At 40.3% G+C, this 22,533-nt stretch overlaps 1 protein-coding gene and 1 pseudogene across 3 annotated transcripts; one reads left to right on the top strand and one right to left on the bottom strand.

The window, feature by feature from the left end:
• Positions 1-1,441: 1,441 nt before the first annotated feature.
• TMEM170A (transmembrane protein 170A) lies at positions 1,442-21,433 on the bottom strand. Of its 3 annotated transcripts, XR_010024670.1 has the most exons (4): positions 21,194-21,433; positions 7,984-8,154; positions 4,839-5,253; positions 1,442-3,025 (listed from the first exon to the last, which is right to left on the bottom strand). XR_010024670.1 is itself a non-coding variant. In XM_063112310.1 (3 exons), the coding sequence occupies exons 1-3, from the start codon at positions 21,324-21,326 to the stop codon at positions 5,123-5,125; spliced, it is 435 nt and encodes a 144-aa protein (XP_062968380.1). In that variant the 5' UTR covers positions 21,327-21,433; the 3' UTR covers positions 4,422-5,122. The 3 variants fall into 3 exon arrangements, 2 of the variants coding, with proteins under 2 accessions (XP_062968380.1, XP_062968381.1); XM_063112310.1 differs by lacking the exon at positions 1,442-3,025 and having other exon boundaries at positions 4,422-5,253; XM_063112311.1 differs by lacking the exon at positions 1,442-3,025 and having other exon boundaries at positions 4,422-5,253; positions 8,053-8,154.
• On the top strand, positions 9,248-12,452 carry LOC134389562 (homeobox protein NANOG-like; annotated as a pseudogene).
• Positions 21,434-22,533: the final 1,100 nt, after the last annotated feature.

The following is a 22,533-nucleotide window of genomic DNA, read 5'->3' as shown; positions in this document are numbered from 1 at the left end:
GGTCCACTTAAGCAGACTTTTCTTATGGAAGAGTGGTAACACACATGAAATTTGGACACAGTATTTAGTTTACCATTCTTGGCCTGTTTCCTTGGGCAGTGTAATCAGACCCTGCAGTGACAAACTGCACTGTAGCCTTTTGCACCATCACTGGGAGTGAGTCTGGGGAAAAGGAAGGACATATTCATGTTCAAGTTCTGCAGTAGACTCTCCCTTCCAGCATCCCTGTGTTTCTCCTGGGACGCTATGCAATTGTTCAGATTCACAACTAAAGGTTCCAACCACTTTAAGGGTAACCACAGTGGGAACTATTTTCTATTGGGTCAAATAAGAGATTAAAAAACGTGGTGGTTAGCAGGCCAAATGCAGCTCAAAAACATGTATTGATTGACCTAAAAATATTTTACATAAATTTAAATTAGTTGCCAGCACTTGAAAATTGAGATTTCAAATAATCGAGATTTCCAGCTTCCCTTGAAAAACTGGAAAATTTGGCAACAAACGTTGTGTCACAAAGCAGAAATAGGCTGGAGCCAAGCAACAGCTGGCCTGTTTAGACAGGGCTCTCCCGTTGGCCACAGTACGAATCCCTCCAACTCCCTATAAGATTCCTGGTTCACTCTTACTCTCTTGTCTTGGCCATAATTTAGAGGGTCCTCCGTACCAAATTCAGCACCTTTAGCCCCCTCATCTTCCACAGTCCCTTTCCATTGTCTAATCTTGGGTTATCACCTTTTTGGAAACTAAAAGTTCCTCCCCTATTGGGTCCCAAATACAATCTTGGGAGCTTCTGGCCAAACTCTGCACACCTTCTTCTAGGCTGCTAGAAACGTTCTGTCCGTTGATCTTAGTCACATAAGCGTATATAGACGTAAAAATTTGTCAAGCTATAAATTTAAGATTTGTGCACTTTATGTTAAAGCTCAAAAAAAAAAGAAAATGAATGAATGAAGGGGCAGTCTCCTGCCAGACACTGTATGTGTCTGCAATGCATAGAACTGCAACAGTCATCTTGTGACCATGAGGTAAACTACCCAAACTGGACAATCCAATTTGCTGAAAATGGAAGCATAGAAAGAGATTTATATCACTGAAGGTATTAAATTAACCAAACTTAGAGCTTCCCTTCATTGGATTTACTATTGGAACAATAAATTTTTCACACACTTTATCAGTATTCAGCCATTTTAGTGTAGAATCATGCTAAAGATTTTCGATGGCAATATATTCCCCACAAAGTGGAGTTAATAAGAGTCACGTTCACATGTCAGTACAGTTTAATCACATCTTTAAACAAGAATTTTACCATAAAGTAGTAGGAAGTTGAACATAAAAGCTGTACAGCTAAACATATACATTAAATAATTAGTTATCAAGAAAACCAAAAACTGAAGTCAGACAACTTTATTACAAAAGATTAAACTCATTGGCCACTGGAAAAAAATACAATCCCAAATCATAGAATTGAAAGTTATTCTTTATTGATAAACATTTACACTAGAATTAGAAATGTCAGTAGAAAAATAATTTTAAATAATTTTCTATTGTACAAAGATTTGATCATTCTGACTGTAGCAGTTAGTGAAATAATCTAGTACAAAAAGTTAAGCTGATTTTAGTCACAATCAGCCTTAGAGTGCACAAAAAAGAAATGCAGGTACACAAAACTTTCTGCGTGTAGATTGCTAATGGCACCAGGGCTTCACATTCCAGGAAATGGTTCTAGGGAAGGTTGGTGTGTACTGTAGTGCAATATGAACTTAATTCAAACCAGAGTAGTCAGAAAAGCCAACATACAATTTAAAAAGTTAAAAAACGTAAGGAAGGATGTAAAGGTAATTATTTGCATAAACTTTTTCTCACTAGTTTAAATATTTCCTAAGTAGTAATATTTTGCTGCAAAAAAATATAATAGCACAGAGAGACATCTCTTGGAATATTCATTATGCTTTTGTAGATGAACTTAAGTTTTCATGAAATGCTTTCATCCCAAAACCCCATACTAAAGAATCAAGAAATCAGCTTTTATGGTTGGGGGTTGCCTTCCTCACCCACACTAAAAAAAAAAAAAAAAAAAAAAAATAGTGAAAGCCCAGTTGGGGGAGGTTGAGGTAAAATAAAATGTTCAACATAAATACCAATATTCCATCTGAGTAAACACCCCAAAATAGTTGTGTATTTGAGGCATTAAAAAAAAAAAAAGAAAACCTAAGTGGAATAGACATTTTTTTATCATTCCAGTAGTTTCTCCCTGAAAACATTTTAAGCTACACAGCTCAATTTATGAGGGTACCTCAGAAAGCTCATGGAAAGATTTGTTTTGTCTTCAATTGTATTTTTCCACAAACTTTTTGAAGTACCCTTGTATATAAAGTCTATATATCTTTATTCACCAGAGAATGCTTCACATGTTGGGAGGGATGAAACATTCAATAATGTGAAGATATATTTCATATCTGCAGTTTTTAAAAAGAGTAGATAATCAAAATATATCAAACAAGAAACAGATGGAAACAAAGACAATTTTCAAAATACCTTGATTTTTGTGTCTTGGCTCTAAAGAAAAATAAGATAACATTTTAATCATAGACCAATATAATTAGTTCAAAAATTAGTATTCTGAGGGAAAGGCCCACTAACTACTGACCCACATGTTTAGTTTATGAAATTATATCCAAAAGAATGTTAGTCAGGTGAGAACTCTTAATAAGAGGCATCCTTCAATAGCGATGATCAAAATCGCCCCCACCCTTTTTTTTGCATCTGTCCGGTACAGGGATCCAAACCCCCAAATTTCTTAAACTGAAGGGACACTTTCCAAAATCATAGCTCCTTGAACTGAAAACTGGAATCTTTAAAAATCTGCTTGGAAGAGTGCATTCACACAAGGAGAGTCACCAGCACAGTCAAAGAAAAGAAGAGGATGTCTCTTTCGACAAAGCCCATTTCAGAGTGACAGAAGCAGCATCTGCTCTATGATAATATTGGGGGACCCGATCACATCTCTCAGCATTGGACAGATCATCTAGGAAACAAATTAACAGAGTAACCATGATTCCTTCAGAAGGAGAGAAGAAATCTAGGGTTATTAGAGAGGGGAGGGGGAGGGAATGGGGGAAGGGGAGAGATTGGACAAGGGGCATAAAGAATAATTACGATTGCTAGTAATATTGATTTGATCAACATATCTCAATGTTCAAACCCCAAAATATGTATAATCGATTTTGATTCAATAAATAAAATTAATTAAAAAAAAAATTTGCTTGGAAGAAAGATTTGAGCTTCTTGTTGGGGAATTTGTAAGGACATTCGAATTCTACTTGTAATTTTCCACCTAGCCTGATTATATGTCACTATAATTTGATAAGTGGTCTAATTAATCAAAAGAAAATATCCAATTAATTTTTGTGATTTCTTTGTAATTTTTTTTTATGACTTTCTCCCTCACAAATTAGTCCTCCTAGTTATTTTTAATCAGTAGCCAGAGTGCATACTGCTTTAAATGGAATAGATATGTTCATGTGCATATGACCTCATGAGTTCTTAGCCTTAATCTCACAATGAAAACTTTGCTTTAAAAGTGTGAGATTTAATTACCAGAAACTATTTTGAAAACAGATAACAATAACAACATTGATTGTATTCTATACAGTACAGTTTAGGTGGTAATGATCAAGTTTGATACTTAATTTTTACAATCCTTTCTCTTTTAAAGGTCACAGTTTTCAGGCCTTTTAATGAAAAAGAAAAGCAATTGACTAAAGATTAAAATAGCTAAAATTGAGTTTTAAAAAATTCTTAATATTTAATTCTCTTTAAGGGTATAAATTCTCTTGAATAAAAATGTGAAGGGCAGAGCCGGCCCCATGGCTCACTCTGGAGAGTGCAGCGCTGGTAGCGCCAAGGCTGCGGGTTTGGATCCTATATAGGGATGGCCGGTGCACTCACTGGTTGAGCGTGGTTCGGACCACACCAGGCTGAGGGTTGCGATCCCCTTACTGGTCAAAAAAAAAAAAAAAAAAAATGTGAAGGGCAGAGTTGGGGCATATTTGAAAATTAAACTCTAGGCACTTTCTGGGAGTTGACACCCAATACTGTAAAAGTGGGCTGAAACACATTAAGACTAAGAAATCAATAACAACTAACTCTAGTTTCTAGTTTCAGATTCACTTCTGTAATTTCTGAACAGTAATTAATAAATCAAAGTCACTAAGAAAAACTATAACAGAATGTTTAAAGTATCTTATTTGTGCCTCAGTGTCCAAAGAGTATCCTAACCAATCTGGCTTAAAATTTCCAACTCAAGCTATTTAATAGGGTACGTATGTTTCAAATTAAACTAAATAAAATTAATAGAATTAAAAGTGATAGGAAAAGGTGATACAGAAATTATTTTTAGAAGCCTCAATGAGCTAGCTTATTTTCCTAAAATGTACAAAACAACAAATTCACATCTCTTAAAATATGTTAAATAATCAGAGGTCAGGATATCCATATAATGTCACATTAGTCAGTAGTTATCTACTTTCTCTTTGGCAGTGGAACCAAAGCTACTAGTTGAGTTACATAAGATTTTTTCCTCTTAAAGTTCACCATATTTGTTCTCAAAGCTATACTCAACCAAAACCTACTTGGCATTTACTATCATGAAGATGTGGAAAAAGAATGTGCCAAATTTTAATCAAAATAGATCAACTAAGACTTTAGTACAGCATACTTTGCTCATTTGAAATAAATCAATATTTGCCATAGTTTCTTTGTAATACACACCATTGCCTTTTCTCACAGAATCTTGTAAATTTCAGTACAAGCTATGCCAACCCAGAGGCACGGCTCACCTGGCTTGGGTAAAGGTACACATGTAAAACTGCTTAAATTAAATATCTACAAGAAAGCAAGCCAAGAAACTTGTTTTGTTTTGGTTGAGAATGATAGGAGTCCACAAAGATCTTCAGATCCTAGAGCTTCACACTGAAGAAAGGGGCTGATATATTGTCTTCCACATTCTTGTGCATCCAAGTGGCTTCCAATTGAAGAACTAAGAAAACACTACACTCCATAAGGTGTTCTTTTTGAGGATTCGAAAAAACTTAAGTTTGACATCACAGCATAAGGGTGTATGCTATAGAGTAGCTAAAACGCGTAAAAAGGAGACCACCAGTACACAAAATGTCTGTCCAGTGCCCAGGGTGAGGGCTTCAAATGGTATCATTTCCTTCCCTGCTGCTCGGTAAACTCCAGCAATTGCTGCACCTGATGAAAAATTCAAGGGTGTTTAAAAAAAAAAAAGAAAGAAACAAAAGTTAACAAAATCATGAAAATACAGCTCTTAAAATTCTACTGTAAGTAGAATGTTCCAGATTTTCACATAAAAGTTTAAACATTTTAGAAATGTTTCATTGTTCCTGTTCTTTCTGCTGACTACTCTAGGTTTTAAGTAGTGTGACGTGTGCTTTTAGATGCAGACTCCTTAAAACTGAGTCTCCTAGATTTATTGAATAAAATTATCTGGAGGTAATAATCAAAATCATGAAGATAAGGGCCGGCTCGTGGCTCGCCTGGGAGAGTGTGGTGCTGATTACACCAAGGCCACAGGTTTGGATCCCTGTAGAGGGATGGCTGGTTAGCTCACTTGGGAGAGTGTGGTGCTGACAACACTAAGTCAAGGGTTAAGATCCCCTTACCGGTCATCTTTAAAAAAAAAAAAAAATCATGAAGATAGCAATTCCCACATGACCTAATTATGAACTCAAAAATATCTCCTTATTCCCCTGCCAATTAGCCCCATGCCTAGCATTTAAAAGGTACCTAATAAATTCTTGGCAATAAATGACAAAGAATGGTTTGAGTTAGACTAAACAAGAAATGTGTTAGGCCACAGGGATACCCTTCTCCACCTTCTATTATACTCAGAGTTCTTCTCAAGAAATGAATAGAGGAGAGAGTAGAGTGGGAAAAGGAAGAGAGGAGGCCTGACTCCAAGCCATAAAGTTCTTATTAATTCAAAGGCTATGAGGAGAAAGTGATACTCAGGGATTCCTTTCTGTTTCCCATTTCATTAATTGTTTTTATTATGCTAGACACTATACCTTCCTAGAAATTGAAGAAGAAAAACGAAAATATCTGTATCTACCCAGAAATCCATCTGAGTTGCTACAGAGACTTGGCATTGTACCAAGAAAGTCAAAATTTCATGTGTTCGAAAAAATCCAGATTTCCCAGATCGCCCCCCACCCCCCTACAAGAAAGGCTCCAAACCAAATTCTCCTTTGTCACAATGTATTCATTCATCAAAGTATTTATTTATAGAATACTTTTCTGTTTGATAAGGTATGATAACCTATTCTCAAGGTACTCAGAATCTAGCTGAGGACAAAAGACAGAAACAGATTTTCAATAATGTAAGACAGGGCCAGCCCGTGGCTCACTTGGGAGAGTGTGGTGCTGATAACACCAAGGCCGTGGGTTCGGATCCCTATATAGGGATGGCCGGTTGGCTCACTTGGGAGAGCGTGATGCTGACAACACCAGGTCAAGGGTTAAGATCCCCTTACCGGTCATCTTTAAAAAAAAAAAAATAATAATAATAATAATGTAAGATAATACACAGTCTCTCAATCAAATGTCTGCACATTTTATAAATGTGACATAAAGGTAAATTAACATGTTTTAACAAGAAGAAGGAACAGTATTAACCAAAGGTTGGTTGCCTTAAACATTTGTGACTTTAAACTGCCCACTTCTAGTGGTGATGCATACATTCTGTTGTTACTAACAGCAGAAAGGCACATGTTTCAGAGGGCCTCTCTGTAATTTAGCTCCCCAGAAAGAGTGGGTTGGATAAAAAGCAGCTTAAGAAACTTGAACTGGGCCCTAAAGTGAGATTTGATGATGAAAGGAAGAAAGGAAAAAGCATACAAGAGGCAGCAGCAAAATGGGTAGGGAATAGACTCTATTAACTAGAGCCTTAAAGATGGAAATCAACACAGCATTTATTGCACAATTACTATGTGTCAGGTATTATGTTAAGTACTTCATATACACATTATCTCATTTAATCATCACACAAGGGTATGAGGTAGGTAATATTATCCCTATTTTACTAATGAGAAAACTGAAACAGGTCCTAGGGGCCAGTAATCCAGTATGGAAACTGGAGCAGAGGGTCTCTAAATCAGCAATAGGTGATAAAGTTAGAACACAGAGAAACTAGGCCACTTTGTCTCAAAAAACCCCCAAAACCCTCAAGTTAAAGAGAGAGAAGATTTCTGCGTAAAGCTCAGGATTTAAAGTCACAGTGAAGGGCTGGCCAGGTAGCTCAGTTGGTTAAAGTGCAGTGTTAATAACACCAAAGTTAAGGGTTCGGATCCCCATACTGGCCAGCTGCCAAAAAAAAAAAAAAAAAAAAAAAATCACAGTGAACAAAATGAAGTTACAAATTAGTAGAAATATTACATTTCTGTATTTTAAGAATATATGTTTACATGTACACCCAAAAAAAAAAAAGCATACACACCAAAATGCAAACTATGATTATTACTTAGGGATAGAATAATGGAGAATTTTAAATTTTGCTTACTTATAATTTTTAATTTATATTAAAAATTATTTAAACTTATCATTCTCATCCCTATAATTGTGTCCTGTAACATGAGCAAATGCTAAAAAACAAAACAAAACAAAGGGTTTAAAAATAATTTATAATATCAATGTTGCTTATCAAAAAGTCCTGAGGGGGAAAATAACCAGAACACAAATCAGAAACTTTTCTAACAAGAATCTTGTCATTAGAATTATTCTTCCATTATTAAAGCCAAATAATGGGGTGTTAGGGGTAAGAAAAAAACAACATATTAAGAAACAGGACCTGTGGTTAAAAGTCACTCTTTCTTCATCCCACTCTGATGTTTCTAAAATGTGTCCTGAAATTAACTGACTAGTCAGATTAAACGTTTTTGACTGGTATTTTAATGTCTAACATACTTGTCAAGATTCCAGCAGTAATTGGTCCCACGATGCCCATCAACAGGATGCTTACAGACATGAACCTACCATATTTGTGATGTCTGAGGGTGAAGAGGGCCAGTAATCCGGCAGGGGCATGAAAGAAGAGAGAAGACACCAGTGCCCACAGGAACACACCATACCACATCTCTATGAGGGAAAACAAAAGAACAGTTGCAAAGCATTGGCTTTCCCAGTGCAATCGCTGCAAAGGGGTTCTCATCATACCTAATTATTTCATTTTCAAAATCACGTAGTTGCAGTGCAGGTTCATCAGTCAAATATCCAAATATTGATTGATGGTTTGAGAGGGGTCCCCAACTACCACCCATCAGCCACTTGTTTTTGTACATACTTATTTGAACCCATGTTCATTCATTTAAGCATTGTCTATGACTGCTCTCCAGCTACAAGAGCAAAGCTGATAACAGTGACAGAGACCACATGGCCTGTAAAGCCTAAAATATTTACTATGTGGCCCTTTACAGAAAAAGTTGGCCAAACCTGACAAGCTACCTCTACCTCCCACTGAATAAAAGGTTCACCTAGATTTGGAAATTGACCTAAATTTACCTCCCATAAACACAGCATAAGTACCAATTGATAGAGTACTATGCAATCAATGCCTGTTAAGCTTTCCTGACTTTTTGATTATTGTTTCTTAAAATGGAAAGCTATACAATTGTATTCATTCAACTTATTTTTATCTATTTTGTTTCTTTTTTGGTGGCTGGCCAGTACAGGGATCTGTACTCTTTGACCTTGGTGTTATAACACCATGCTCTAACCAATTGAGCCAACTGGCCAGCCTCAACTTATTTTTAATTCTACTAGGATATCAAAGCTCTTAAGATGTGAAATAAACACCAGGAAATAGAAATATTTGGCTTGAAGACAAATGGCAGGTAAGTGACAGGGCAGGTTAGAAGAGCAGGTCCCTACGGAAAACCTTTAATCACTCTTAAGATGACTGTAATTCAGGCAACATTAAAATATTGGATCACCAACTACCGATAAATAACTATGCATGAGGAATTTTGGAAAATACAAAAAAGAGAACAATACTATTCTGCCTGGAAGTGACTTTATACTTTGGTAAACAGCAGACATAGCATTTTCTCCCAGTGAACCCAAGACAAGGCTTTAGTATCAAGACAGCTCTCTAGCTAGCCATGTACATGTACATGTTGGAATATGCATGCAGAACAAAGATGACACATAAGATAAAACCCCTTGTCCATCCATGGCTAGAGGCAGGTAAGTAGCAGGCAGTTTTAGAGTTCACCAAACAGCTTAATTCAGGAGGGATTCTTGACCACCACACCACTGGCATTTGGACTAGATAACTTTTTGTCGTGGGGGCTGCCCTGTGCATTCTAGGATGTGGAGCAGCAACTTTGGTCAGTAACACTCCTTCCCCAATGTGACAAACAAAAATAATTCCAAACACTGCCAGATGTCCCCACTGGGACAAAACTACCCTGAATAAAAACCACTGGCTTGACTGAAGCAGGTTAATAAGAGCACTGGCAGTTAAAGCTACAAAGATAGATGGGGTCACATTATGGGGGGCTTTGAACACCACACTGAGGCCTTTAATATGAAAAAGCTCTGGAAGTGCGGTTAAAGGTTTTCAGCAGTAAAGGGTAGTCAGGACATTATTCCACAGGCCCCACCTGATGCTTGCAGTCAGAATACAAACTAGAAAACCACCTTTTTGAAGAGTAATTTGGAAGTCAAATGTGCATACCCTTTGCTGCAGCGATTTTACTTCCAGCAACACACCCTACAGGAATACACATGTAGGCAAGGCTGGAAGTAACAGAGGATCCCCAGCAGCATGTCTATAATAGCAAAAACTGAAGACCAAGTGCACGGCTGTCACTGTAGGACTTGTAAAACATGTTCTGTGCACCCACATAATGCAAAATTACATAGTCACATAACAACATGACATAGATCTGTATATACTGATGGGGTAAGATGCCCACACGTTGTGAAGTGAAAAAAAAAGGCAAGTTGTAAACAGTAGGTAGAATAAGATCTTGTTTCTGTAAAAACAAAGTAAAATAAACAGATGGAATGTGTAAATGCTTCTATGTACTCAGAGAAGTCGGAACATGTTTGTTTATTTAGTAAATATTTACTATGCACACAGATGCTGTTCTAAGTGCTTTACAAATACTAACTCATTTAATCCTCAAAACAACTGTGAGGCACATATTATTTATTTATTTATTTTTTATTTTTTAAAATTTTTTTAAAAAAGATGACCGGTAAGGGGATCTTAACCCTTGACTTGGTGTTGTCAGCACCATGCTCACCCAATGAGCTAACCGGCCATCCCTATAAGGGATCCGAACCTGGGGCCTTGGTGTTATCAGCACTGCACTTTCCCGAGTGAGCCACAGGCCGGCCCTATTATTATTTACTGAAGCGTAATTGATTGTACCTATTTGTTGGGTACAGAGTGGAATATCAATACCTGTGTCCAATGTATGATGATCCAATCAGGATAAGTAGAATATTCTTCATTACAAAATGTAATCATTCCTCATGTTCATTAACCAATTTTTCTCTAATCCCTCTCCCTCTCCCACTTTCCCATGTCTAGTAACCACAGTTCTGTTCTCTCCTTCTGAAAGTTCAACATATTATTGTAATTGTTGCTTGTTTGTTTGTTTCATTTATTTATTTAGCTCCCACTTATGAGTGAGGACATGCAGTATTTCTCTGTCTGTGCCTGGCTTGTTTCACTTAACATATTCTTCCCCATGCTCATCCATGCTGCTGCGAATAGCAGAATTTCATTCTTTTTTGTGCTGAGTAGTATTCCATTGTGTTTATATATACATTTTCTTTTTCCAGTCATTCACTGATGGGCATTTAGGTTGGTTCCATATCTTGGCTACTGTAAACAGAGCTGCAATAAACGTGGGAGGAAGCACATATTATTAATATTCCTGTTCATGGAAGAGAAACAAAAGCAGAGGGATGTTAAGAAACTTGCCTGAGCCTATACTGTCAAGGCAAAGCCCCTGACAACCGTGTCTTCATCTTCTATGCCACCTCTTGGTATATACCAACTTATAAAAAGTTGTTATTTCTGGGGAGTGGGGTTGATGACAATTCACTTTTTACTTTGTTGGGAAAACAAAGCTTTTGTTTTAAAAGAACAGTTCAGGAAGACTGATTGGATTAAGAGAAACAATTAAAGAGAGACCAGTTAGGGATGTCAATCTGTTTGGGGGGCAGGGAGTGGGCAGGAAGGACCAGCTATATTTGCATTGTAAATATACTGTTGTGTGTGTGGTTTTTCTCCAGATCAATTAAAGCAACAGTTTATTAAAGCGTTTTTATTCAAACCTTTTGCTGGAATGGACCAGTTACCCTCTGTTAACTACAGAGGGGACTCACTTCCTTTGGGCTTTTTGATACTTTTACATCTAGAGATCTTCCTATTTCTCTAAGATCTTTCACCTAGCCTTAGCTTTTTCTTACAGTCTAGTCTCCTCTCCTTCTCAGCACGAGTGTGACTCCACCTTGTTCCCAAAGCCTGCCTTGCTCTGAAGCATCCAACTGTAGAGACTCTTCACCAATGCCTCTGTTTTATGGGCCTGAAAAAAATTATCCATCCCTGAGAACGTCTTCTGCTGAGATGCCCCATGCAGAGACTGTCTCTCCTCTTTCTTCCTCCATGGATCTGTTTATTCAGAACAGCCCCGATCCTTCCACCAGCTCTGAAGTAAAATTACCCACTTCTGTAGAGAAGAGCATAGTAAAAAAGGAAGATAAGGTGAAGAAACAGAAGACCAGAACCGTGTTCTCTCCCACCCAGTTTTGTGTACTCAATGATAGATTCCAGAGACAGAAATACGTCAGTCTGTAGCAGATGCAAGAACTTTCCAACATCCTGCACCTTAGCTACAAACAGGCTAAGACCTGGTTGCAGAATCAGAGAATGAAACGTAAGAGGTGGCAGAAAAACAACTGGCCAAAGAAGAGCAACAGTGTGGCTTAGAAGGGCTCAGCATCTACAGCATACCTGGTCCTCTACTCTTCCTATTATCAGGGATGCCTGGTGAACACATCTGAAAACCTTCCAATGTGGAGCAACCAGCCCTGGATCAAGCAAACCTGGAATAGCCAGTCTTGGAGCAACCATTCCTGGAACAGTCAGACCTGGTGCGCCCAAGCCTGGAACAATCCATTTCATAACCATGGAGAAGAATCTCTGCAGCCCTGCATGCAGTTCCAGTAAAACTATGCCAGTGATTTGGAAGCCTTCCTTGGAAACTGCTGGGGAAAGCCATAATGTAATATGGCAAACCACTAAGTATTTTAGTAACACACAAACCATGGATTTATTTTTAAATTACTACATGATCATGCAGCCTGAAGATGTGAAGATAGGTATATCATTCAATTTCAGTCTACGCAGTGGCTGAATTCCATCCTTCCTTCCTTCCTCACAGGATTTTCCTTATTTTAGAGCTATGTACCTCTGTCTTGATATCCTGGTTCTTGTGCCTGTTGTGTCAGTTTGGGGTGTGAAGTATGACTGGAGTCTAATCAAAGAGGTTTCAATAACCTTGACTGCTATGGACAATATGATAAAAGATGACTGGCTGTAGATAGGTAGATATAATACTAGATTGGATATCTTTAGGATCTAGAACCTAACCTATATAGTAGAAAGTAAAAAGTACAAAGATGTGTGATATGAAGGATTATTCCTATTTTCTGGGATTGGGAGGCTTTACTTAAAAAACTCAGTTGTTCAGATGAAGGGTTAAACTATAACATGCTTCATTGATTTCCTCCACCCACTTTGTCTCTGTTTTACTACAATCCCTAATTTGTTCCTTACTCCAATATTTGTAGAAAGATGTTTTGGATTTTGCTGCTTCATGATAATATCAGTCACAATTTGGCTGCTTAATAAAATATCCATTTTACCTTAAAAAACAAAACCAAGGCCACAGGTTCAGATCCCTATATAGGGATGGCCGGTTAGCTCACTTGGGAGAGCGTGGTGCTGACAACACCAAGTCAAGGGTTAAGATCCCCTTAAAGGTCATCATTTTAAAAAAACAAATAGATAAAATAAAAGTGTTTTTTTTCAGTACATAGGCTTCTTATTCTTGTTGGGGGTGTAGCGGTAGGTTTGAGGGGTTAATGGATATTGAGCGTGAGGCAAATCCCCCTAAGCCACCCTTAGCAATGTCACTAATGACTGCTCAAATTCTTTGCTCATTTTGTGTCAAATAAAGCTTCAATTAATACCATATTCTGAATATACCTAAATTAGGGTGCCTAGGTCTTGTTTTGGATGAATGGTTTTTAATGAAAGCATCAGGGATGCCCCATCTAGAGCTCAATGCTTATTAAAAATAACAGACGACTGAGGGTGTTTTGGCACTTTTGATCTGGTGAAAAACTATCAGATAACTACAAAAGGTTTCAAATAATTTGCAAGATTTCTTTCTGCCAAACAAGATGTATGTTCAGAATAATGTTATAATACTGTTAAAACTGTTCTATTTTGTTTGATGGTGTTTGGCAAATTCTGTTAAAAACAAATTCAAATCATGTCATATGGAGTATAAAGTGATTAAATACTAATGCCCCAAGCTTAAAAAATTAAATATATATTTATATATAAATATAAGCTAACTTATACATAAAACTATAATAATATACCTAAACTAATATACACAAATATGCACACTACTGCCCTTCCTCTACCAAAGAAATAAACCACCTTTCCAGCCAATGGTGTCTATCAGAAATTGAGGGCAGGATTCTTAATCCGCAGGGTTTCAGTACCCCACCTCTTTGGGAACAAAGCTATATATCCTACTGCAGCTTCTTCTCCAGCTGGCCTAATGGCTGGGAACTACTCTTACATTCTATTGCCCAGGAGATCTGCCCTCTCTTGTTGGCAGCAGCTCCAGAGGTTGCAGTGTCTGCATCTATATACTTGCTCCTCTGTAATAAGAGCTCTGCTGCCCACAAATCCCTCCTGCCTGGGCAGCCACTGTTGCATGCTGGCTAAGGCCCTCTGTACACCACCCACTCCCAGCTCATCCCTAAACCACAGCACAGCACCATGCAATTCTTTTCCAAAGCAAAAACCCCAGAGTTCTCACCAACCACTCCCCAAATCACTCTGAGGCTCTTACCACCCTAACACCTACTCTGCAGAAAGTTCTGTGATGATACCAGGAATGCCACTGCCCAGCAGTGGACAAAGGGGATGAAAACCCGCCTCCAAGAACTTAGAGCAGTCACCACCTGACTGCTGGCTGCCACCACTGACCTAAAACCACACTGACCTAAGACTACCCCCTGGGCTGGCCCCTGCTATTGCAGGGTTTCTGCTGGAGCTCCCCAAGTTTTAGAGACAAGCACTGCTTTCCGCAAGTCAAGGCACTGCTGGAGCTTGGCTTCCTACTGGCTGCCACAGAACCATCAGGGTGGTGAGCTGGGATGCCAGGCCTTGATCTGCCAGAGACACACTAACTTAGAAACTTCCAGAAAAGTGGGTCTGGACAGGTGTGCCACCCAACCGCTTTGGCTGACTTGTGTGCCCCCAAATTCATATGTTAAATCCAACAGGACTGTGGCCTTATAAGGGAAAGACATCTCAATCTCTTGATCTCTCTCTCTGCCATGTGAAGACACAGCGAGGAGGCAGCCAGGAAGAGGGCCTACCTAGAACCTGACCATGCTGGCACTCTGATCTCACTTCCAGCCTCCAGAACTGAGAAAATAATGTCTGTTTAAGGCTTCTAGTCTGGCATTTTGTTATGGCAGCCCAAGCTAAAACACCAACACTCACCTGTTCCCACTTCCCCAGGAGCACAGCACCTACCCAAGGAGGCCTGCTAGGCTACAAACCCACATCTCAATTTTCCTAAAAGCTTAAAGGCCAGTTTGTAAACGACCTGGCATAGCAGATCAGCACCTCCCTGAGATTCTGAGAAGGGGAAGCACACTGCACCCCCCTACAACCCTGAGCCACATCCATTAGCTACTCCAGTGCCAACATATTTTATGTAGCATCACTAAAGTCACTTCAAGTAGTAAAAAAAGGCTTTGTTATATTAGGTGAGTAGTACAGTTTATAAAAACACTTTTCAGATGGATGGGATTATTACAGGACTCTAATAGCAAAAGCATACCTAGATCTATAAAATGCTTTTTAAAAACCTAAGTGATTTCCCTTTAATCTACTGCACCTTAAGTTGCCATCTATTTTATAGCTATTTATCGATTGCCATGTGGTACTTTTCATTTCCCTGGCTCAACACACTGTCAAAAATCTTTGTCTATATATCTTACAGTATTTCCTTGTTCACTGCTTAAAATCAAGTGCATTATCTTCAGTTTTTTTTTTACCTTGGCAGCTAAAGGCACATCACTTTCCTATGGTGAAATGTAAATCAGATAATTAATATGTAATAAAAGATTATAAGGGGAAATGAGATTAAGCACTGTGGTAGAATGGGCCCCCAAAGACGTCCGCATTCTCATTCTCAAAACCTGTGAATACGTTACCTTTCATGGCAAAAGGGACTTTGCAGATGTGATTAAATTAAGGATCTTGCAATGGGAGATTGTCCTGGATTTTCCAGATGGGCCTAACGTAATCACAAGGGTCCTTGTAAGAGGGAGGCAGGAGGGTCAGAGATTTGAAGATGTCATCCTGCTGGCTTTGAAGAAAGGGAAGGGACCACAAGCCAAGGAATGTGGGAGTCCTCTAGAAGCTGGAAAGGACAAGAAAACAAATTCTTCCTAGAGCCTTTTGAAAGAACACAACCCTCCTGACACCTTGGTTTTAGCCCACTGAGACCAATTTTGGACTTCTGACCGTCAGAACTGTAAGATGGTAAAATCTGTGTTGTTTTAAGCTGCTAAATTTGTAGTAATTAACTACAGTAGCAACTGCAAACTAAGAGATACACTAAAGATTTATTCATTCATCAGTCAAATATTTATTGACTATATGCCAAGCATATCAGTGAAAAACAAAAAAAGACAAAGATCCTTGCCCTCAAGAGCTTGAATCTTTAAGAATATATTTCCAGGCTGGCCAGTTAGCTCAGTTGGCTAGAGCACAGCCTTATAACCCTGAGATCACAGGTTTGGATCCCCATACTGGCCAGCCACCAAAAAAAAAAAAAAAAAAAAAACCCCAATATATTTACAGATAGACATTTCCGTGATAGAGAAAAACCACAAAGAGAACAAAATCCTTTAGGTGATTCTGCATTAACAAAAGGGGTTTATAATGGCTAGCTCCAGGGCCAGCCTCATTCGGGAGAGTGTGGTGCTGATAACACCAAGGCCACGGGTTCGGATCCTATGTAGGGATGGCCGGCTAGCTCACTGGCTGAGCGTGGTGCTGACAACACCAAGCCAAGGGTTAAGATCCCCTTACTGGTCATCTTTTTAAAAAATAAAAATAAAATAAAATAATGGCCAGCTCCCTGGCCCTCTAACCACCACTGCTGAGTCACCTGATTTCCATGCAAGGACTCAAGACTAACCTGGCCCCAATCAGCAGGAATGAAATGAACATATGTATGCCATGTGGGCAGTGTGACACTTAGAACTCAGCCATCCTTTTGGCCCCACTCTTACATTACATTCCAGGTCAAACAACTGGGTGAACACGGCCAGTTCCTCTGAAGTTGGGGTTCTAAGTAGACCACATCTGTCCTTCTGGGGTTGGAGTCCTACAAGGTCCTGCAACTCCATGCTGGAGCTGGACTACCTTGATGCTAATTGCTCATCAGCCTGCATCTCTCCACACTGTCCACTGGGAGACTCTTCTCTTGCCAAATCCCACCTACCTGCCAAGAGACCCATCTGTCCCCTCCACTCCTCCCTAACAACAATGGCTTGCCCATCGAGACTACTAACTGTAGTCTGCCACCTCTCTCCTGATACTGCTGCCTGCCTCATCCTGGTTTTTGAGTGTGCCCCCTGGCCTGCCTCACTCCAGTGATCTCTTGGTCTTAGCATGGCCAGACCTTGTCTGTCCTGATCTGGCCTTTCATCTATTCTCTACACAAACCCAGTTAAGTCAGTGCTATTGGGTATGAAGCTTCTGGTTGGGGTGATGAAAATATTCTCAAAATTGATTTCGGTAATGGCTGTGCAACTCTGTAAATATTCTAAAAACCACTGGATTGTACACTTAACAAAACAGTCTGACCATTCCTCCTCTGTTCAAAACCCTCCAATACAGCCCTCCAGGATCCAACATCATCTCCACCTCTCCCCCTTGCCCACATATTCATCCAGGCACAATAGCTTCCTTAATGTTTCTTGAACAAGCTCCCATTCCAGGACCTCTGACTGTGCTGCTTCCTCGCACTCTTCCCCCAATAGCTGTGTAGCTTGTTCCTCACTTCCTTCAGACTTCTGCTCCAATGTCCTCATCATTAAGGGCCTCCTGATCACCTTAAGTAAAACCGTAGTCCATCCGACACACATGCCCTGCCACTTACTGTGCCCTTCACCCTGTACCACCAGCTGTTCCATTCCATACTTTTTTGTTTGTTTGCTCTCTCTCTCCCCATTAGAATGAAAGCTCCATGTGGGAAGGGCTCTGTTTTGTTCACTATAGCATCTTTACTTGGTGCCTAGAAAACAACAGGCACACAACAGACACTGAGTAAATATTTGTTGAGTGAATAAATAAATGACTGGTCCCAGCGTGACCCATTCTTGATTCCAGCAATGGCACAATAAAAACATTACTGAGTTTTAGTTTAATTATCACAAGATACACTTTGACATTGATTTAGTGAAATCTGTCCCTTCAGAAAATGAATGTCATTCCAGATACAAGAAAAAGATATGCCTTTCTTGGTATTCAGATTTGTTAAAAATGACAACAACAACAAAAGAAATTTTGAACAATTTGGAATAAGGAGGTTTAGGCAGAAATCTAAATGGCCAAATCACAAATGCAGGTAAAAAAAAAAAAAAAAAATCAATTCAAAGCTTCCTGGTAGAGATAAATATTTCAGAATATTTTAGAGCAATGATTTTGCCATGAGTTAGCATAAATTACAAGTAACCTTTTCTGTGGGGCCAAAATAGAAACCATGCCAGATTTAGGACAATGAGTGGAATTCACATTAAGCAGGCTTTGTTGCCTCAAACAGGATCGTTATACTATCATTTTAGCTAAAGATGAGACACAGCAGGGAGGTTATGTGTTTACCACCAAATTCTGATCAACTTGAGGTAAAGGGCTATGTCTCATACATGTTTATACCCCCAGCCCAGAGCCTGCACTTGGCCAAATATATACTTGCTGAATGAATTATCCCTGGTGATCAACACCCCTGAGGTACATAGTACATACTGAAGTTTACTATTTTCAGAACAATTTTTGAAAGCAAAACAGTTCCCACAACTACAGATCTCTACTATCACATTAAAACTATCATCCCAGATCCATTTACCTCAATCTTTTCTTAAAGAAAGAAAACAAAAAGCCAGACAGACTGGACAGAATATCCAGTTCCAAAGGATCACCCCACGTATTTCTCATAATTATGAAAGAATTAAGTTACCCTTACAGTGGAGTGATCTGATAGATATCATCTTCACCAAATCATCGAACTTAGCATTATCAATAAAGGTGCAGATTGACATTAAATGTCTCCTGATGCAATGCACTGACAAGTGGACATCACCACTTGTGTAGGTAGTATTTTGACCAAAAATGTTTACTCTGAATCTAATCATGAAGAAAATCAGATGAACCTAGATTGTGGGATATCGTACGAAACAATTAGCCTGGACTCTTCAAAAACGTCAGTCCAAGAAATTAAAACAAAGATGGAAGAACTGTTCTAAATTCAATGAGACTAAAGAGATATGACAAATAAATGCAATGTGTGATCCTTGATTAAATCCTGGAATTAAAATTTTTTAAAAAATTCACTTGGAAAAAAGAAAAGAAAAAAAAAATTTTTTTTAAAGGAAAAAAGCGGGGGCTGGCCTGTGGCTCACTCGGGAGAGTGCGGTGCTGATAACACCAAGGCCATGGGTTCGGATCCCATATAGGGATGGCCGGTTTGCTCACTGGGTGAGCGTGGTGCTGACAACACCAAGTCAAGGGTTAAGATCCCCTTACCGGTCATCTTTAAAATAAATAAATAAATAAATAAAATAAAAAGGAAAAAAGCTATTTGGACAATTGGGGAAATTTAAATAAGGCCTGTCCATTAGATAACATTATTCTACCAATGTTAAATTCCTTGGGTGTGATATGGTTTTGTGGCTGTGACAACAAATGTCCTTGTTTTAGAAAATACATGCTTATATATTAGGTATCAAGTGCCAAGACTTCTGCAACTTCCTTTCAAATGGCTCAGCAGAAAGCTAAAATGTGATATGAATGTATATGTACATATATACATGTGTATGTATATATATTTAGAGAGAGAAAGCCAAAGAATCAAAATATTATTGAATCTAACTAAAGGGCATATGGGTAATTATTGTACAGAGTGCCCTCCCTATCGGTAGGTTCCACATCCATAGATTCAACTCACAGAACAAAAATATCCCCCCCAAAAATTGCATCTGTACTGAACATGTACACTTTTTTTGGTCATTATTCCCTAAACAACACAGTATAACAACGATTTACATAGCACTTACATTGCATTAGGTATTATAAGTAATCTAGAGATGATTTAAAGTACACAGGAGGATGTGCATAGGCTGGATGAAAATACTACACCATTTTACCTCAGGGACTTATGCATCCTCGGATTTGGTATCGGGGAGGTCTTGGATCCAATCCCCCACGGACACTGAGAGACAACTGTACTGTTCTTTCAGTTTTTCAGTAGGTTTGAAAATTTTCAAAATAAAGAGTTGGAGGAAGAAATAAGGAAACAAAGACATACTAATACAGTCCCAGTAGTGACTCCAGAGTGCATGAACATTTCATTTTTCAGACAGGATCTCCAGAATATCATGTATTTTTTATCACTGTCAAATTTTATCCTAGTACCTTTTGAAACAACTTGAGCTGCCAGATTCTCGTTTTAGGCATGACTGCAAGCTAACATCTGCATTTGTCCCCAACACAGGTTAGGGTTAGGGTTATTTCACAAACCTGTCTGGGAGAATCCCTAGGCAAGTAATACTCAGCAAGTCTCAGGTGTCCACTGAATGGCGCCTGGCAGTCGCTGGCCAGCGGATGAGAAATCACAAGTGCCTTGTTTAGGACTGCAGTCAGTAATCCCATCCTCCTTCCCTCTGCACTGTCTCAGGGATCTTATCTGGTACTAAGTCAAGATACCAGTCAACTTTGCGGGACAGCCCCAAACTCTCCCTTCAATCACCATTGGCCTCAAGTTGCCTTTAAGTGTCCAACACAAATAACTGTGCCCTCTCCTCAAAGCCTTTACTAATCTTCCCAGGGGAAGTAATTTCTCCTCCTCTCAACTCTGTGACACTGATAGCTTAACCTTGTATTATAACTTTGAAAAACCCTTCTACCAGGCCCAGCAGAAGTTCCAGTGGGGCGTGAGTGGGAGACACGGCAACAGGTCTCAGAAAGTGATTCCTAGAAAGAGAAGCTGGTGGAGAGGGTGAATTTGGACCGAGGTGCCAGCGATCAGCAGACGAGCTCCCAGGGCAGAGGGGTTGGGCCACAGGCTAGAAACAAAGGGAGTGTGAGTTGTGACTGCCCCCCAGCCAGGCCGGGACGACCCGAGCCGGGTTCCCTCAGACGGGATGCCAGGCGCCATCTCGCGCCCCAAACAAAGCGGACACGACCGCCTCCCGGGCTCTGTCCGGTGCGAGTCCGAACCCAGGGCGTTCAGAAACTCCAAAGGGCAATGTCGGCTCCGGGGACGGGGGAAGGCCCAGCTCCCTCCAGTCACCGGGTCGTCCTGCGACCGCTCCCTCCGATATCGCTCACAGCGCGGGTTCGGGGTGACCCAGCCCGAAGAGCCGGCGAGGAAGTGACGGGGAAAAGGGGCTCTCGGACGAGGAAGAAGGCATCTCCCTCCAGGAGGAGAACAGCCCCAGCCCGACCGATCGCCGGGATGGAGGGGACCCCTCCTGGACTCAGGGGCGAGGCGCGCCCTCGAGCCCGGCGACGGCGCGGCGCGCAGTGCGCAGGCGCGGGGCGGGACCGTACCTGGGAAGGAACAGAGAGAAGTGGAGTTGGGGCACAGGGTCCCGTTGCCCACCCGCGGCACCAGCTTCAGGCTGAGGATCTGCTGCAGGAGCCCGGCCGACTCCCCGCTGCTTCCGCTCCCCTCGCGCTCCATCTCGCCGCCATTAACCGCAGAGAGACGAGGGGAGAGTGCCCGAAGAGGCTTGCTCCCCGCAGCGCCACTGCCTCACCGTCAGCGTCACCGTCAGCCGGCGAGGACCCTCTTCCTCTCTCCCAGTGGCTCTGCCAAGTGACAGTTCTTCCGCCCAATCACAGGGCCCCGCAGATGGAAGGGGCGGGGCGAGAGTTGTCCACGCCCCCGACGTTCCGAACGACTCACAAAGACCCAGCCCCCACGGGCTTCGCCCCCTACTGGACAAGTCCTTCTTCCAGTAGCGCTTGCTCTGCTCGGCCTTTCTCTGCAGCGTCACCTGTGAGAAAGCAGGGGAATTGCATACGCTCCCACCAGATTATAGAAATGTAGATTTTTAAAAAATTTTATTTTTTATTAGTATATTCATTGTTACGAATCATACTTATTCTTTATTCCCCTTATCCAATACCCCCTTCCCCTCCTACCTCTAATAACCATAGATTTGTTCTCTCCATCTGATAAGCTGTTTCTCTGTTGGTTTGCTGCCTACTCTCTGTCCAGCACTGAGACAGTCCTCCCCTATTATCGCAAATCAAATGCGACTTCTGTTACTCTGGAGTGTGCTTTGTGGAGAGAAAGGACCTCTTTTTTTTTTTTTTTTTTCTTTTTCTTTTGGGTCTCTGCTGGTGCCTCTCCTTGTGTCAATGCAGTTGAGAGTCTGGCATGCCATCTGCATAGTGGCTGTGACTGTTACTATAGAGACTAGCTGCCTTTGCAGCAGACATGGCAATTGTGGTGGCTATGGAGGGCTACCCGTATGGAAATGGTGTTTTGGTGTGCTCTTTACCTGGTTGTGGCTGGGTTCAGCTTCCACTGGCTCCAAGCCTTGGGACCCAGTGGGGTCCCAGGGCGGTGGCAGCAGTTTGGGTAGTTGCGGCTGGGTTTGGCTTCCCCAGAAATGTAGATTTAAAATGGATCTGGCAAAGTGATGATCACAAAACAGATCTGTAACTTTGTTCTAGCTAGGACTGGACCCCAATATTTATAAAACCTTCATGAGCAGAACAAGAAAGTTTTCTATTTAAAACTGACAGTAGAAAGATCCCCTTCAAAGGCTGGTGTGGGACCAGGTTGGGAAGGATACTAGGATACTATGTATATATAGTCTCTGTATAGTGCTACTTAGTTTTAAATGAAATAAAAATTTTAAAAACCTTCCAGTTTAATA

The sequence above is a fragment of the Cynocephalus volans genome, chromosome 10, assembly GCF_027409185.1.
Source record: "Cynocephalus volans isolate mCynVol1 chromosome 10, mCynVol1.pri, whole genome shotgun sequence".
NCBI classification, from domain to species: Eukaryota; Metazoa; Chordata; class Mammalia; order Dermoptera; family Cynocephalidae; genus Cynocephalus; species Cynocephalus volans.
Note: the sequence above shows the minus strand (reverse complement) of the source record. Positions and strands in the feature narration are given on the sequence as shown.